This window comes from Tamandua tetradactyla, chromosome 1 (assembly GCF_023851605.1).
Source record: "Tamandua tetradactyla isolate mTamTet1 chromosome 1, mTamTet1.pri, whole genome shotgun sequence".
In the NCBI taxonomy this organism is placed as follows: Eukaryota; Metazoa; Chordata; class Mammalia; order Pilosa; family Myrmecophagidae; genus Tamandua; species Tamandua tetradactyla.
Genome location: NC_135327.1, coordinates 192,902,357 through 192,921,644, shown reverse-complemented (window position 1 = coordinate 192,921,644; position 19,288 = coordinate 192,902,357). Strand labels below are relative to the sequence as shown.

At 35.3% G+C, this 19,288-nt stretch overlaps 1 protein-coding gene across 18 annotated transcripts in view; it reads right to left on the bottom strand.

The window, feature by feature from the left end:
- The window catches only part of CUL1 (cullin 1), a 143,693-nt gene that overhangs the window by 11,153 nt on the left and 113,252 nt on the right, over positions 1-19,288 (bottom strand). For all 18 annotated transcript variants that reach the window (XM_077148843.1, XM_077148709.1, XM_077148734.1 and 15 more), the window contains 5 exons: positions 7,944-8,051; positions 7,755-7,861; positions 4,966-5,014; positions 3,490-3,621; positions 351-468 (listed from right to left, as the gene is read on the bottom strand). In XM_077148843.1, coding sequence (XP_077004958.1) covers positions 351-468; positions 3,490-3,621; positions 4,966-5,014; positions 7,755-7,861; positions 7,944-8,051 — 514 coding nt within the window. The remainder of the gene's footprint in view (positions 1-350; positions 469-3,489; positions 3,622-4,965; positions 5,015-7,754; positions 7,862-7,943; positions 8,052-19,288) is intronic.

Below are 19,288 nucleotides of genomic sequence, written 5' to 3'. Positions count from 1 at the left end.
GAGAGTTGCCCAGTGCGTGCAAACAGAAGAGGTTAGGGTTCAGAAGCCTGATGCAAGCCCAGGCTCTCCAACTTTTAACTGGCTTTTTGCTTAGCCCTGATCTTACCAATAGGAAAGACTGTCAGTCCTTTAATAACTGTCATCTGCTATTAGAAGTGAGCTAGGGGTGGGTGTGTAGGACATTTATAAGGAACTTCCTATTTCGCAGTATTGAATTTCTAATGAATCATCTACTCATCCTTACTTAATATTTTTTTATTTTGCTCAGTGCAGTTTGCTGTAAAAAAACAGCACTGACTTCTCTAAGAACACTGCCTGTAAGAGAGCTTGTAAACACATGACATACTTACAATCCAGTGGTTCTGAATTTGTCAGGTGCTTTTTGAACTGCTCATTCAAGTCTTTGCTTACACCAATGTCCTGAAACATCCGCTGAAGTTTAGAGGTATACTCAAAACCACAAGCTTGCTGAAATAAACCCAAATAACTGTTTCATTACTCCGTACAGAAATGTGTATAATGCATACAAAGGAACCTTAGAGAAATCACAGTACATAGGATATATACTGAACTGTAAAGACAATTTAGCATTTATTTTACAGTATAAATATGAACAGATTAGATAATTAGGGCTCATACAAATAACTATTATTTGACTATCACAGAGGAATACTTTCCTCAGAGGAAGGTATTCTGATGCTGTGGTTAGAATACAAATATGAAATTTTTTTTGCCTATGCCTCTTCTTCCATGTAACTATAATTTCAGGTCAACAGTGAAAAATGCTCTAAAGACACATAAATAATATGTTTTGGAAGTTTAAGGGAAGGTGGTTAAAAACAACAGCTTTAGCACCTGACATAATTAGTTTAAAAACATAAGGCTCTGCTACTGAGAGCAGTCTGTGTAAACTTTCTAGGCCCTAGACTCCTCATGTGTAAAATAGGAGTAACAACATGATCTACTTTCATCAGTAGTTGTGAAGATCTGATGAATTAACTGTATGTAAAACTCTTGGCATAGCACCTGGAAAACACTGCTGTATAAACTGTAAAGAATACCAATAAGAGGTATTGGTACTGGTATTGACATTAGGGGTATTTTGTGTGGGGGATCAAAGTAAGGTTTCACGTCATAAGCAGAATTTGAGAAAGGCCTGGAAAGACCTGGAAATGCCAACACATTACAGTACACTGAAATGCACAAAGTATCTAAAGATAGCTAACCTTTGATCAACAATGCAAGAGAACAGGTAAGACTTAAAGATTGTGTGAGGATTAAATCAGATGACCAGGTTTAGCTCAGGATGCTCGAAAGATATTGGGAGATAAGCCTAGAGACACTGGCTAAGGCTTGGTGGTGAAGGAGCTTTAATGTATGGCTATGGAATACAGTAACTTCTTCTGGTAATCAACGAAGAAGCTCCTGATTATGTATTATTAATAACAACAACAAGAAAAGGATATAACTGGAACTTGTCTCTTACAAAAATTTGGAAATTATGCAAAATTAAAAGGAGATTAGGCACTTCAGGATCAATTAGAATGGAATAATGGGAAGAGAATAACTGTCTAGATAAAAAGAAAGGAGGGCCTAAACCAAGGCAGTGGGATCAGATGATGAAGGTATTAAAAAAACACTTTGGAAGCCAAAGGTTTGGAAGAGAAGCAAATACACTTAATTTAGACATAAGGTAAAAGGAGGGTAAATGGAGTCCTCAGATGGACACATCCACAGTAAACTGCAGTGGGCCTCGTAGGAGAAAAACAGACGGGGAACCATCACGTAACAGGATGACTGAAAATGAGCTGATGAGTACTGCCAAGGCAGCATGTGTATTCACAAAAGGAAAGGAGACTGAGGCGAAAGGGGTCGGGCATCAAGAGGAAAAAGAAGGATCCTTGGAAATGTTTTTTTTTTAATTATCCTTGAAATAATTTTCCTTAGAGAAGAAAAAGGAGGGCCCGGGGGAAATGTTTTAACAGCGAAATCAAGGGAAGGCGACTTTCAAGATGCAATGTGTGGTCAGTAGGTTCCAATCCTATTGGAAAGGGCTAAATAAACATTACTTGGCTTGGCTACTTCAATAGGTTTTATGAGCATTTCCTTTGGAACTGCATAAGAAGTGCTTTGTAAGCAATGGCACATTATAAGTTTTCAATATTGAATATTAAGAGTAGTAAAATGCTACAGATAGAATCCAAGAAATGAAAAAGGTCACCAGTTTATGAATTGTTAGAGACTTCTGGACTTCTTTTGGGAAGATAAGGGGAAGGAGAAATCAAAGTAGAAGCTGAAAAGTAGTAGAATCAGGAAATGATGTTGGAGGATTTGGAGATTTATTCAAGATAATTTAAGAAATGCTTATAAAGCACTGGAGGACATCTGCAGATGTTTAAAGGCAAGGGACAGAGGTAAATGAAGGAGGGCTAAAAATTCAATGGTGAAATGAGCCTCATTTGGAGGAATTATAAAATGAGAACAAAGGCACAGGGGAGGGGGTAATTCTGTAAGGAGAAAGGTAAGATGGAAGGAAGACAGAATGGAATGCAATGTTTTGAAAGAAACAGGGGTGATGAGTTGCTTGTGCAGGAAGGTTCTGATCTCAGCAGAACACAGACTATCAACTGAGAACAAGGCTGGTGACACAACAAGGACCCTGGTTAATATGTATTGCATACCAATTATTTAGTGATAATGCTTTCATGGATTATCACATCTGAACTTCACAATCTTATGAGATAGACACTGAGGCACAAAGAAGACTACTGAAGGCAAAACCAAGTGGTAAGACCAGGACTCAAACACAAATAGTATGACTCCTCAATCCACATCCCCAAGCACTATGCTACGGAAAGGAAAGAGCCAAACAACACACAAGCAGCCCAAGCCAGCACTGAAATAAATGCAGTGAATTCAGAAGGGGCAGAGGTCATTTTTGGCTCTAGAAGAAGGTAGGTATTGATGCCACACAACAGACTGAATAAAGGAAAATAATACCGATCCTTTTTCCCTCCTGCAGACAGTTACCTAAACCCAGAGCAAGACAAAACACCCAATCAACTCAAAGCCAACAAAATGTGAATACAAGCCAGAGCTAGGATTTAGAATTTCAATACTTCTTAGGCGTAAAGACAGCTGAGGCCTCCACCCAAGCTAGGGAGAAAAAAGCATGCCAAAAGAGGTGGGAGCCAAGAGAGGAAGCATGGGGTAGAGGGAGCAGACCATAGCTAAGCCTAGCCAGAGCAGAAAGGTTTCAAAGAATGGTAGGAAAAAGGTTGGGAAAGCATTTAAGGCCTGACAATGGAAGATTGCAAGTTGTCAAAATATCAGTTCTTCAGAAGTGAAGTACAAGAGATCATTTGAACAAAAACCTTGTTAATTATTGATGAGCTGCTTGCCCGTCTGATAACCTACAGAAACTAAGAACTTTAATAAAAAAAAATAAAAAAAAAAGCTGGAATTCCTAAGGAAAAATATTAAAGTTACCTTTAATTTAGAGATCATGCTTGCTTCAGCATCATCACTTGCACTGTTCTGGTGTACGAGTCTTTTGGCCAACATTTTTGCATAGAACTTTTGAAAAACATCTTTATCCTCTATATACTTGAAGACAACCATCTAAAATAAAACCATCAAGAGAACACACTTAATGTACACTTACAATCCAACTCTACAAAGTTGACTGTTATTGAGCACATATCAGGAAAGCAACAAGATGTGTGCTTTGTACCACTGGGGGACTTGGGAGAAAAAGAGAAAATATTCAATTTTTGGAGAATTTCCGATATTCTCAAAGCAGTGGGGACAACCAAATCAACAGGATGAGTCTATGATCTTGGGGTTCACCCTCAAGAAACTTATTCCTGCAAAGGAAAGGCTAAGCAAATCAGAACTAAGGTCATCCCCAGATAACCTCTTTTGTTACTCAGATGTGGCCTCTCTCTCAAAGCCAACTCAGTAGGTGAATACACTGCCCCATCCCCTACATGGGACATGACCCCAAGGGGTGTAAATCTCCCTGGCAATGTGGGACAAAATCCTGGGATGAGCTGGTACCTGGCATCAAGGGATTGAGAAAGTCTTCTTGAACAAAAGGGGAAGAGTGAAATGAGACAAAATTAAGTTTCAGTGGCTGAGAGACTCCAGAGTCGAGAGGTTATCCTGGAGGTTATTCTTATGCATTATATAGATATCCCTTTATAGTTTATGGTGTACTGGGGTAGGTGTAGGGAAGTACCTAAAACTGCTGAGTTGTGTTCCAGTAGCCTGCATTCTTGAAGACGGTTGTATAAAAATAACTTTTACAATGTGTGATTGTGAAAACCTAGTGTCTGATGCTCCTTTTGTCCAGGGTACGGATGGATGAATAAAAAAATACGGATAAAAAATAAATAATAGGGGGGACAATGGGTAAAATAAATTGGGTAGATGGAAATACTGGTAGTCAATGAGAGGGAGAGGTAAGGAATATAGTATGTATGAGTTTTCCCTTTTCTCATTTCTTTTTCTGGAGTGATGCAAATATTCTAAAAAACGATGATGGTGATGAATACACAATACATATGATGATATTGTGGGCCACTGATTGTACACCATGTATGTGTAGAATGTATGTATGCAAAGATTTATCAATGAAAGCATTTTAAAAAAAGTATGTTGTTTTGGCTGGCCCTATATAGCAAGGTTTGTAGTGGCGAAATATACTAATACACCATCCGGTGGTCTTTAAAATAAATATTTTAATTAATCCCTTAAATTATGTTAAGTTGCTTTGGATTTTTTAATTATGAGGAAAAGTATTAATGCTAAAATTAATAACTCACTTTAGGGAGTAAAACCAGAAAGTCATGATAAAATAAATATTTCCTTTACTTTTCACATTTTAGATGCTTTATATAAAGAATGTTAAAAACAACTTGTCACATAGCTATTTAAAATGGATGTAATTATTAAGCACCTTACCACTTGATTGAGTGTATCTTCTAGTTCTGCCTCTTCTGGGTTCTTGGAACTGAAATTTTAAAAAAGTCATAGTATTTTAAAACAAATCAGCTAAGATTTAAGAAGCAAGTACTATTTAACCAAATTATCATACCTGAATGTGGTTTTGAGTCTCTAAATTATCATTTTTCTTCAGATTAGTATGCAGGAAAAGGAGGGTTAATTTTTCTTACTTATGCTAATTTGGCAATCTTACACTACAATTCTATCATGGAAGAATAGATTACCAACCGTTTAGAATATTCAAAGTTCCCCAAAACATTTTAAGTGAAATTTTCCTTTAAAATAATCTGTTTAAATATAAATAAATACATTTCCACTTTTCTAATTGCTCAGTAACGTCTGCTTTAACGTTGAAAAAAGGGGGCATATATATGAGTAGCTTTCTCTTACTGCTCTAAAAATGAGATAATGAAAGGGTTTAAACTACTAGAAAAGTATTGCTTTGCATTTGTAGATATGTCTGCAAAAGAGATGACTGTCTTTTAACAACTGACTCATTCATTCTATGTACAAGTATTAATTAAAAGGTGATTCGAGGATAAATTTTTAAGTTTTCACTACAAGAACAATTATAGAAAAATGATTCAGCTACCAAACAAATTTCAGTGAGGTGCTTCTATTTAAGAATAACAGCCGGTTCAGAAATCCAGTCCTTAAAAATCCAGTCCTATTCTTCACACTGATAGTGGTGGAAAGAATGAAGGTCAGGGCTATCTATTTGTTTCTCTGAGCAGTTTTACTTAGTCCCGAAATCCAGGGCCAACTCAGCTCTATCCATGAATACATGCTTATTAAAGCACCACTTTGGAAATGTCTGTCTGCTTCCGTAGCCTTAATTAAGAAATAGTGTAACAAGAAGCTTAGTGAGGGCCATTTTTGAAAAGGCAATTATAAAAAGGACATTAAGTATTCTGACTATTCATGTCCTAATAGTGTTTCCATTTTAAAATGCTTAAATTTACCATATTACCATAGGCTAAAAAACATGAAATTATAAGAGGCATTCCAATTTAGTTTAATTTTCATTCCTGGAAATAACATATTAGGAGATTTGATTAGAACTACTAAATTACATGCTAAACCAGCAATTAACAGAATTAACAGAAACTGAAAAAAATAAATAAAAATCAAACATTCATGTTGTAAACTTTCATAGGCCTTTGACAAATAACTTTCCAGCAAAGTTAAGAGATAGCTATTGACCTTTATCCAAAAGCCATGTGGTTTTGCATTTAGATCTCTGCTAATGTAGTAAACCGCATTAGATCTGCTACTGTTGAGCCATCTAGATTTTTAGAATGTTACACTATGTTCTGATAAATTATTCTTTAATTCATTGCTACCTGTGATTTGCTCATATTTTACTCAAGATTTCTGCAACTATATTTCTCAGACTAATATATTGTCTCTTTCAGTTTTAAAAGGTTCATTCATTACTTATTAAATGCTTGACGCCAATAACAGCTAACATGGTTCTTGCCCTCAATGTTTCCAGTCTAATGAGGGAGATAGGTATTAAACAAATAAATGCACACAAATAATTTAAAACTGTGATAAAAGCTCTGAAAGATAAGAACAGGGTATTATGAGAAAAATGACTAGGGTGATCTAATTTAGATAATGGGATTAAGGCAGGCCTGTTTGAGGAAGTGAAATTTCAGCTGCTATATGGGGTAGGATGAATAATAATTATCCAGGAGACTGTCTGGAGTCTTTTTATTTCTGTTACGTGCACGCATTCATAATTGTTTTTGTCCTTGGGTTATAGTAGCCCAAGGGAGCAATTCAAGATACAACTTTATTAATACAAGAACCCAGTATTATTTGGAGGTATGTAAAAGTATTGTAATAGGAAACCACTAAATCCATTAACATTTGTTGATATATCTGGAATAGTAAAATCATCTTTAAGCATTGTGAACTTAAAGCAAATGTTAAACTTAAAGAGAAAATGAGAAAACTAAAACAAACATGCAGACAAAATCTCAGTAGAGAGAACCATATTAGATTAGGTTGCCTACATACAGTTCTTAATACACATAAATCAATTAGGAAAATGGTTGAAAAAGATTAGTAAAAATAATGAATGTGAAACACAGCAATAACACAAACTCATCAAATGAAATACATTTAAAAGTTTATAGAATAATGGAAGTACTGTAGTACATAGGCAGTCTATTTGTTTCATCACTAAATACGAGTGGGAGCTGTTACAGATTTCAACTGAAAAAGGAAAAGGGAGGCAGGTGGTGGGGGAGAAAGGGAAAAGGAAAAAATAAAAGAAAAAGCTAGGACAGTAGAAAAGAAAAACTACAGAGTTAGAAAAGGTTATTTCATGTTGTAATATCCACCCTTAGGTAGCAACCAGCTTGACTGAATGGATTCTTTTTTTTTTTTTTAACATGGGCAGGCACCAGGGATTGAACCTGGATCTCCAGCATGGCACGCGAGAAGTCTGCCTGCTTAGCCACTGCGGCCTGCCCGACTGAATGGATTCTTATTTAACTTAAAGGGGTCACACTGCCTGCAATTCTTAAAGACATTAGTAATAAAAATAATAATAAAAAAAAAACTGGCCATAAACACAGAACACAAAGTACTTTTTAGGAAGGCAAAGAGGATATTTTATGTTTAAAGCATTTTCTCAAAGGGCTCAATAGTAACAATGTATATAAAATTTAATGTAAATTTTATCTCATACACGAGTTGAGATTTCATTAAGTTTACTGAAAAAAATCATCTACTACCTTTTCTTCAACAAGGAATCACAGTATCGAGCCAACAATTCAGGGGATTTACTGGATGACTGAGCCATTTTGGTAACTGCATTGTTGTTTATGAAGCGACCACAAGCCTGAGAATTATATAAAATACAGTTAGATAAAAATTTCCTATCCATATATAGTATAGGAAAGTTACAATAATAATATACCTACCTTATCAAGTGCAGCCACAAAGCCAGCATCATTGTTGAATGCTGACATTACCAGGGCATTATATTTTTTATGAACATCCAACACCGTCTGTACGTACATTTTGGGGTCCTTAAATAGAAGGAAAAGCAGAAAGAAAAGAGTTAGTGGGGATTAAAATGTTCATCAGCATGCTACTAAAAAATATTCCAAGAAGTTTAGACACTTCTAAAAGTCAACAAACAGAAACAAGAAATATTTTTTATTTCATCACTGAAATATACAGGGCATTCTGTTTATATACACCTATATCTGCAATTAATAAGATAGACTATTCTCTGCACTTGAAATTAAATACTGATTTCAAGCTTGCATTTAAGACCAAAGTTCAAAGAAAATACATAAGCTCACAAGACACAGGTGTAGAGAGTAGATGTAGAGTGCAGAGTATAGGCTATCAAGGCAGGAGGGAAGTAGCAGATGGAGTTGATGTAAAATGGATGTAGGGCTTTTGTTGGGGGAGATGGGAAGGTTTTGGAAATGGAGGGTTGTGAGAGTGCCGAACAGTGAAGGATTAATCTCACCGAATAGTGCGCTTGGGATTGGGTGAAATGGGAGAATTTATGTTGTATATATCTTCCCACAATTTTAAAAAAAAGAGCAACTAAAGAGACAATGATAAAATACATGACTCTGGATGAGATCTAACAAAAGAGGAGAGAGATATGAAAAATAATGGAAATTAAGAGTAGAGAGGCCAGGGGCGGGCCACGGTGGCTCAGCAGGCAAGAACGCTTGCCTGCCACACCAGAGGACCTGGGTTCGATTTCCGGTGCCTGCCCATGTAAAAAAAAAAAAAGAGTAGAGAGGCCAGGGCCTGATCAGTGAGGACCTGGAAGACATGGAGAGGATTCGTAGACCTGACAGGGTAGACAACAGAGGATTACTAGACAAAGAAATAAAATAACAGAAATGAATTTAAAGATCAGCCAAAGGAGACGGTTATATAGCAGAATTCAAAAGGAAGATATCATAGAAAAAAAAAAGTGCGGTTGGGAATTGATGGTGAGACCTCACTGCCTGCCAGACTCTGTGCTAAGCCCTTTAGTGGCCCTTTACAATGGTGCTATAAGGCAGGTACTATTTTTATAGATGTAGAGACTCAGTCATAGTGGAGCACCTGGTCAAGTGTTTAAGTGCCATAGCCAGGCCTGAACCCAGGCAGCCTGACTACTGAATCTCTTGTTCTCCCCCTTTGCTTCTGAAAGGGGTAAAAAGGCCGAGAAAGACATGATACATGCAAAGGACCAATGAAAATTCTGAGCCTGAGCATGGGGCATAACGGCACTGCAGACAAAAATGCGGGAATGGGAGGGGACGGTCATTTAAGAAGAAGCAAGAACAGAAGAAGATGCTTCAACAACCATCTTTCTCAGCCTGACTTCACTTCACAAATAAGAGGCTTGAGGTGCAGGGCACGTAAATCATTTTTCATTGTTTCCAAATTGCTGACAGATATTCATTTTTAGGCTTCAAAAATGAGAAACCAGAATTCCTCAAATACTAATTATTCTACATCTTTCAAAATACTTCATTTACTTGTTTTTAAATAATAAGAGTAGTGATGAACAGATAAATCAACTCTCTGTGATAAGGCTATACTAAAAGTTTCAGCCATTTTCTGTAAAAAAATAAAAGTAACAAATGTACTAAGAAATGATGATCATACATCTATGTGATATTAAGAATTACTGATTGCATATGTAGAATGGAATGATTTCTAAATGTTGTTAGTTAATTTTTTTAATTAATAAAAAATAAAAATAAAAGTAAGTGCAAGACTTATTTATGAAAAAATATATTGTGATATAATATCAATGACATAAAATGTATCTAGTTAATACACATTTGATAAGGAAAACATTAAAAGGAAACAATACAAAATAATCGCCAAATAAAAAACTATTTAAAATATTTAAAAGTTAATACCATTTACATTTCATATTTAAGTTATCAATTAAAATGACATGTTAAAACGCAAAAATCTTCATGATAACTATTTCGGACACAGAAAAATTTATTTCTTCCATTTTGCATTGGCAATCTTATTCTTAAGAGTGCATCCAAAAGCATTCTTAACACATGCTTCATTTCCTTATTAATAACAGAAACAGTGACTGCTTGCTCTAATTTTGGTTTTGCCATTGACAATGATATTGCTTTTGCTGATTCAGATTTTAGATCGCTTTCAGATTTTATGTCAAATGATTCCACAAAAATAGTCACATTTTTTCCTCTTTGTATTTCTTCTGCTGAGGTTATTTACAAAGAACTCTAGCCTGTAGTGAATATCCAAACAGTGAAAAATGGCAGCAAACATTATTGGTATTATCTGAATAAGTAACATTTGGCTCTTCCAACAAGGTTAACAGCACTATGCAATTCATGAGTCAAAACTGCCAATTTAAGGACTCACTTTGCTTCAAAAACTTAAACATCATTTACAATATACTGGGTAAACATATTAATATTTCTTTTATTTGCAAGAATGTTTCACCATAGCAGCAGACAGGGCCACAAACACACACATATATATCACCTACTTAAGGAAAACTGACTGATTAGCTTGTACTGCTTTTCTCCTGCATGTCTTCTCCAAGTTCCCAGAAGTGATGAACTTAGCTTCATGTATCAAGGATTTTCTGCTCATGCTTTTTGGCTTGTCATCAATAGATTCCTTACAATCAATGATGTTTCTCTATTTATTGAGTTTTATTTCTTGCAGAAGAAATTAAAATACTTTTTCTGTTTTGTCAATTTCTTGATCAATTTTTCTTGGGGTTCCAGACTGGAAGAAGTTTTAAGTTTCCTGAGAAATGCCCAGAAGAAATTCCAGTACTGAAACACAAAACTACCCCAAGGGCAAAGCAGTCTTCAGACTCCAAATCCCAAGGTTCTTTCCACTACAGAAATTTGCCTGAGTAAGAAGTGAGGGTTTGAATGGCAGTCACATCAAAGGAATCATATAAGAACACAAGGAGTCTTGGGGAATCCCTAACACTTGAGGCCCAAAGAGAAGCTACTTTAGGAACTTTGCAAGGCACAGCAGAGATAAGAAGCACATTAGGAAAATAAAGAGGAGAAAATTTTAAGGAAAGAGCCCTTAGCAGTACTAAATATAGAACTGATGTTAAAAAAAAAAAAAAGTGAGTGGTTTAATAACTAGCAGGTAACTGATGATCTTTAAAAGGTGTTTCAGAAGGTAAATGATTCCAGGGAGACGCCAGGTTATAAAAGCAACAGAGGAAAGGAAGGAGAGAATATCGTGGGGTCAAATAAATATTTTTACAAAAAAATGAAGACTCGTGAATTTTCAAAGACTGGAAAAATAGAATAGCAATTGTTCTGTTTGATTTATGATCATCTGTTTTTTTTTACTCAAGAAATTATATGAGGGCTCTTTTATATAAGAAATGCCTCTCAGAGCTGTCCCTGAGGATCTCATCCAACTCCCACCATTTCAATCATTGCTAATATGCCAATGATGGTCACATTTATATCTCTAGACTAAACTTTCCCACTTGCCTTTAGATGTTTCATAGAGTTCCTCTGCATGTCAAAAACATTTTTTGACAATCTCATTCTTGGTAAGTGACACAATCACTCTCACCCCAATAGCTCAGGGCAAACACCAGAATTACCTTAACTCCTTCTCTTTTCTAACATATACTCAAGCAACAAAACCTGTCAATTTATTTTTTCTTTGTGCATTTTATTGGAAAATTTCAAATATATTCAAAATTAGAAAGAATAGTACAACCCTCCTTTATCAATTCAGCTTAAAAATGTTTGAAAACATAAAACCTTTCCATTCTGAAGTCTGACTATCTAATTCCTTTTCTCCATCTGCATGCTAGCCATTCCAGTGTCTGCTAGGCCACTGTAAGTTTTCATCTGAACTACTACAGCAAATCCAACTGGTCTTCTCACAATAATTTTTTTTTAATCCATTTTCCATTACTGTAGCAAGTGATTTCTCAAAAATAATAATCTGATCTTGTCAATTCCACGTTCAGATAACCCTTAACTGGTTCTCTCTTGCCCTTAGGTTTAAGCCATTAACATGACTACAAGGTCTTCCATAATCTGGCTAGTTTATGATTAAGCTTTCGATCTTGCCTGGTTCAACTTTCTCTCTGTGCCCTCTTCAAAGAATACCAGGTTTCTTGTTGGCAGAATGGATGATTGTACCCACAAAGGGTTTTTGCTCTGCCTGGGATCCTCTTTGCCTAACTAGCTCCAACACCTCTCAGTTTCATTAAATATATTCTCAGGAATGTTTTCCCTGAACTTCTTAGACAGGCTAGGCCTCCTTGAATGTACTGCCCAAATCCCACTGCAGTATTAATCATCCTTGCCTTTCTAGCTGGGCAAAAGCTCAAGGAAGCCTGTGGGGACCGTGTCTACCTTGCTTGTTACGCTGTACTTAGAAGTGCCTCGTGAAGTGATACCAAATTATTTCTTAAATGGCTAAAAGACATAATGATAACCATAACTGAATTACTACCATTTATTCCAAACATTTCCACTAAAAGGATATTTCTAAAGGCCAATCACAGAGAGAAAATATACCTTAAGAACCTTCCATAACTTTCTCTTACCCTTTCTTAAAATATTAAACCAAATATCATATACAAAGAGGTTTCAGGTATTGTTTTATGGAAAGACACTATATATCTAAATACGATTTCTAAGTATAAGTTACAATCCTAAGTAATTAATGAAACACTCCAATACTTTCTAATGGCCCAGCAACATCTAAGAATATTGCCCAAAGAGGCATACAAGGGATGCTAAGGCTTGGGGGAGTACCCCTCACCATTTCATGTATATAAATTGGTTCTCTCCAAGCAAACAGCAGACCTGAGCAATCTTCAGAAACCCACTCTAATCTAGAGCTAACTCTAAGGTTACACTGAGCATCCAGATCTTTAAAAGAGTTTCTATGAGGGCAGTCAGTCAACATGTTATCAGGGATAACATGTTTTTATCAGGGTGCCTACAGTGGGGACACAAAGAACTCTGTACGGGGAATAGTCCTTACTTCCAGGTAATTTTTCTTTGAGAAAGAGGTAGGAGAAAGTAATGAAGATTCATTAATTAACAAAAATGCGTCAAGCAATTATTTGGAGACAGAATCATTCTTCTTCCCTATAACAATTAACACTTGGTCTGTGGAGTTAATACTATCTCCACGGAAAACAAAAAGAAGCGTAAGTTTCAGAAAATTACATACATTACCACAAACTACAAAGAAAAAAAGGCAACTCAGTTTTTCTGCATGCAGATAATATACTTTGACAATTACCTGTGCAATATTTTAATCCTAGATTGGCTCCCCCACCCTCCTCAGCGTGGTTCTAAGGTGCCTCCCTCCACTGCCAGTTTGTGTGTGCTTGGTGAGTTAATTTTGATATCAACTGACAGACAAAAAGAAATGGGAAAATAAATATGAAGCTTCAAAAATCACTAATATTCACTTATATATAGCATATTGTAATACATTAATAGTAATATAAATATATTTAGATTTTAAATATAATTTTTAAAATAATATGAAGTTTAAGATTTTCTTAATGGGCTTTTTTGAATTCATCATCTAACCTCCTTCATTAAGCAGAAATCACCAGTTCTTCAGTGTGAATGTGGTTTAAAATCTAAAATACTGAGACAAAAAGACTACCAATTAAACAAGTTTTCTCTATTGTCATAATTTTAACCTCTGCCTACCGGCTACTTTTTACTTCAATCAATCTCTTAGATTTAATTTGTGATCATGTTTCTGAATCTCAGAAAGTAAATGGTACAGTTATCATTACCTGTGGATTCTGGTTAAAAAAAAACTATGAATTTCTGATCCCTGTTATATAAATGTCTGTACTTTTTTCTTTGCTTTCATTTTTGACTCGTTTATATATATATATATATATATATATATATATATATATATATTACACCACTGGTTAATCTCCTAGTTTTGACTCACAAATACATGTTTCTCCAACCCAAGTCCTCAGCCTTATATTACAACCCTGTAAATGGTGAGGCTCCAAGTGACTATACTTAGGAGCTAAGTGATCAAAGAAGTGAAAAACATTAAATTTTGGAAGCAGAATTAAGTGAGACTTGCCAGGAAAAACTGCAACTTTTCTGAAGAGAAAGAGTAAGATTTATCAGAGAGAATGATGTTTCAGAAAGTAATAAGTTAGTTCAGAACAGGAATGTATATAGAAGATGAAGAGTGAGCAGCTTATTTTGATTAGGTATAGCCAAGAAAGAGAAATTCTCATGGGTAATATCTATTATTGGGCGTGAAACAACCAGGGACCACTTCATGACTTACAAATGTGTAACAAGGATTAAACTCTAATTTTATTCGATATTGGGTATAAAGTAAAATTTGGGGAGACGGTGCAAATCTCTCTAGCGACACAGGACAGGAACCCTGGGATAGGCTGAGACCCAGCATCATGAGATTGAGAAAGCCTTCTTGACCAAAAGGGGGACGAGAGAAAAGAGACAAAATAAACTTTCAGTGGCTGAGAGTACAGATCAAGAGGTTATTCTTACCTGGAGGTTATTCTTACACATTTTATAGGTATCCTTTTTCAGTTTATGGTCCACTGGAGTGGCTAGAGAGAAGTACCTGAAACTGGTGAACTGTGTTCTAGTAGCCTTTTTTTTTTTTTTTCATTAAAATATTTAAATTGTATTTATTTCTTGGTGGTGAATTATGGATACTTTTTATTCTCGTCTACTGTTCTCAGTTTTTGCCAACTTTACTTTAATGAACAGCTATTACTTTTTTCTTAGGAAAATGAAGTTTAAAACAACTCTATTTACATCTGAAATTGTTTCCTGACCAGAGCCACTTGAAGACAACTTTGTTAAGACTACTTTTGAGGGCACCAGGACTAACTATCATTTCTAATAAGAACCTTTACCACTGATTTGTATTTCAGTAAAAATATGTCACCACACATGTGCTTCTTGGGCTTTTTTTTTTTTTTTTTTTTTTTAAGTGGATGGCTTCATTTTTATTTATTTTTTTGCTAGCTGTTTTATTTTTTGGGGTGTGTGAAAAAGAACATATACACACACACAAAGCAATATATTTCAAAGCACATCACAAAAATTAAGTTGTACAACAGAGTTCAGAGTTTGGTATGGTTACAATTCCATTTTAGGCTTTTACTTCTAGTGCTCTAAGATACTAGAGACTAAAAGAAATATCAATATAATGATTCAGCAATCACATTCATTTGTTAAGCCCTACCTTCTGTATATAAGTGTATCTTCACCTTTGATTTTCCTCCCACTCTACAGGGGTATTTGGGCTATGCCCGTTCTAACTTTTTCATGTTGGAAGGGGCTATAGATAATATAGTACAGGGTATGGAAAGCCTTGATTTTTGAAGAAGATTGTATAACTACATATCTTTTATAACGTGATTGTGTGATTGAGAAAATGTTGTGTCTGATGCTCCTTTTATTGAAGATATGGGCAGATGAGTAAACAATAAGGAAAAGTAAATAAATAATGGGGGGGATAAGGGGTAAAAAGAATTTTGGGTACATTGAAATACTAGCAGTCAATGAGAGGGAGGGGTAAGGAGTATGGGATATATGAATTTTTTTTTCTTCCTTTTTATGATACAAATGCTCTAAAAATTATCACAGTGATGATGAATACACAACTATATAATGATATTGTGAACCACTGATTGTATACTGTGGATGGACTGCATGTGTGTGAAGATTTCTCAATTAAAAAAAAAAGATTTTGGGAGAGAAAGGTTCTCTTAATTGGTTTGCTTATGAAATAAAGTCTTCCTTACAGATGAAAGAAAGGATATACAAAAATGAAACAATGAGTCTTTTTCATAGACTAGCTAACTCTAGACTCAAAAATAACACTCATGTATTTGTTTTCTTTGAGAGAAAATGGTTAGTCTCCTCATCCCAGGGCAAGATAGAAAATAAAATCCAAACAGTCCTAGCTTCCCTCAAGTTATGAATCTATAATTCACAAATTTGGCTATATACACTTTCAGCATCTAACAACTTTTTGTTATTCACTTTCTAAATTTGACTTACTGCACTAAATTGTGCTGCCTTTTATCCTAAAACAACTCCTTGGCTCCTCTCCTTCTTTCTTTCCAACATTCTCTTAATTCACAAAACCTTCACACTTCTGTTTTTTTTTTTTTTTAAATCTGTTTTATTATGGAAAATTTTCAGAAATACTCAAAATTAGAAATGGTAAAACCAAGAACTCATAAACCCATACCCGGTTTAAAGGGATAATCTCAAATAATTTAATAAATCTAGTATTATCTTATCCTACCCTCTATACACCTTTTTAAGGTCTTTTGGGTATATATTATATCTCCTTTGAGTAAACATAGCCAGGCTAGAATCCAAATGTAAGGGTGCCTGGCTAATCTGATCACTTCTTATATTAACTGTTTGAATGATTTTTCTTCTACTATTATCCATAGAATGTCTGAATCAGAACTAAGTTGTTTAAGGATACATTTTGTTCCAAAAAAAGAAAGGGACTCCTGGATATATAAACTAAACCCAAATCTACTAAAAGTGCAGAGGTCTGTGTTACTGTGTTCATTCTGGTGTAAGTCCTTACACAATTTTTTAAAAAAAATATTTTTATTGTAAACCTTAAACAAACATACAAACATTCTACAAGTGGTGTACAATCAATGGCTCACAGTATCATCATATAGCTGTGTATTCATCACCATGATCACTGCATCTCTCCAGCAAAAGAAATAAAAAAGAAAAAAGAAAAACCTCATACATATACCCCTTACTGCTTCCTCCTCACTGGCCACCAGTATTTCAATCTACTCAATTTATTTTAACCTTGTTCCCCTATGTTTGACTGATTGTTTTATAAAATAATAATTACCCCTCTGGAATAAATATGACTGCTATGAAAGCTTATAGTCTAGGTTCCTGTTTTCTTATAAGCATTTTCTAAAGGAGACCATACCATTGTTGTTCTTTTGTTTCTGGCTTATTTATCTTACCAAATGTCCCACACGACTTTGGTTTATTTTTTATCCATCTGTCCATACTGTAGATAAAAGGAGCATCAGAAACAAGGTTTTCACAATCACAGTCACACTGTAAAAGCTATATCATTACACAATCATCTTCAAGAAACATGGCTATTGCAGACAGCTATTGCCCCGACCATAACAACAGTGCAAGTTCCCTCCACCAGATTTTGTACAGAACAGAGAATTTTGGATTTAGTTCATTAATAGCATATGTATGAGGAGATTCAACACTACAGATGGCTGTAGGATTCCATATCCATGGCTTCTTTCCATCACAGAATGGGCAGAAACACATTCACCACTTCGGGGTTCTAATCTGTTTATCTTCTTGTGGTTCTATTTCTGTAAGATACTCTGTAATTTTGATACACGCTGTATTTTCTTTAAACAATTAAGCTTAAAAGACTTGAGTTCTGTCAGCAAGCCACCCATACTGCTGTTGTATCCCTTTCTTCTCAGTATGGAAAAGAAAGTACAGCTGAATTACTATACTTTCACTGCCTACTCAATCAATATGCATACATCTTCACTGTCTGAAAGCTGTTCAACTGTTAATTAAAGTATTTTTGTGAACCTGAAGATGATTTCTTGTGAAGCTAAATGCAGCTGTACTGTCATTCATAGTGTTTATATATATATATATGTATGTATAAAAATACCAGGAATCTTCACTTTTGCTACCTTGATATAGCACTGAGGTATCATCATGTTACAGCACTGAAATACATAATTTATTAAAAAAAAAACATCGTTACTGGAACACAGCTCTTACCATACTACTTACCTCTACCCACTCTAATACACCATTAACTATAAAGGGATATCTATATAACGCATAGGAATAACCTCCAGGATGACCTCTCAACTCTGTGTGAAATCTCTCAGCCACTGACACTTTATTTTGTCTCATTTCTCTCTTCCTTCTCTTGGTCGAGAAGGTTCTCTCAATCCCTCGATGCCAAGTCCTAGCTCATCCCAGAAATTCTGTCCCATGTTGCCAGGGAGGTTTACAGCCCTGGGAGTCATGTCCCACGTAGAGGGCAGGGAGGGTAATGAGTTTGCCTGCCACATTGACTTAGAGAGAGGCCGCATCTGAGCAACAAAAGAGATTCTCTGGGGGTGACTCTTAGGTCTAATTTTAAGTAGGCTTAGCCTATCCTTTGCAGGGGTAAGTTTCATAGAGGCAAAACCCCAAGATCGAGGGCTTGGTCCACTGATTTGGTTGTCCCCACTGCTTGTGAGAATATCAAGAATTCTCCAAATGGGGAAGTTGAATTTTTCCCCCTTTCTCCCCATTCCCCCAAGACTTAGCAAATACTTCTTTATTCAGTGTTCAAATCACTATGGGATTTATTGGGGTATCACACCAACAAAATCTTATGCCCTGTTCAAGGTTCCATGAACTTATAGTGCTCAATTAAACTGACCATACAAGTTAAATTAGGAAATGCACTAGTCAAAATATAAATTTTGCACCAAACAAACATTTCTTCCCACTAACCTCACACAGAAGTTGAAGTTTTAAAATATGAATGACCATCTATATTCAACACCCTGCAATACTGACATTCCTTTGTTCTTCCTCATCAAAAACATCTTTTATTTTGTATACTTAACCATCATCATTGTACAGGCTAGGTGTTTCTAAATTAAACCATCTCAGTCTTTATCTTTCCTTCCGGTTTCGTATGTGCCCCCAGCCCTTTTCCCTCTATCATTCTCACATTCAGCTTCATTCAGTGAACTTACATCATTGTGCTACAATCAGGAAGTATGGTGTTATCCATTTCTACATGGATATACAACAGTCCTGTTACATCCCCGTATCCCTTCAGCACCAATTACTCAATCTCTACCCTATTTTTTTTTCTTTTTTTACAACAGTGTTTTTTAATTTTTATTATTTTTTTTTACCATTCTAGATATGCAATCAGTAATTCTTAACATCATCACATAGATGCATGATCATCGTTTCTTAGTACATTTGCATCGGTTTAGAAGAACTAGCAACACAACAGAAAAAGATATAGAATGTTAATATAGAGAAAAGAAATAAAAGTAATAATAATAATAGTAAAAAAAAAACAAAACCTATAGCTCAGATGCAACTTCATTCAGTGTTTTAACATGATTACTTTACAATTAGGTATTATTGTGCTGTCCATTTTTGAGTTTTTGTATCTAGTCCTGTTGCACAGTCTGTATCCCTTCAGCTCCAATTACCCA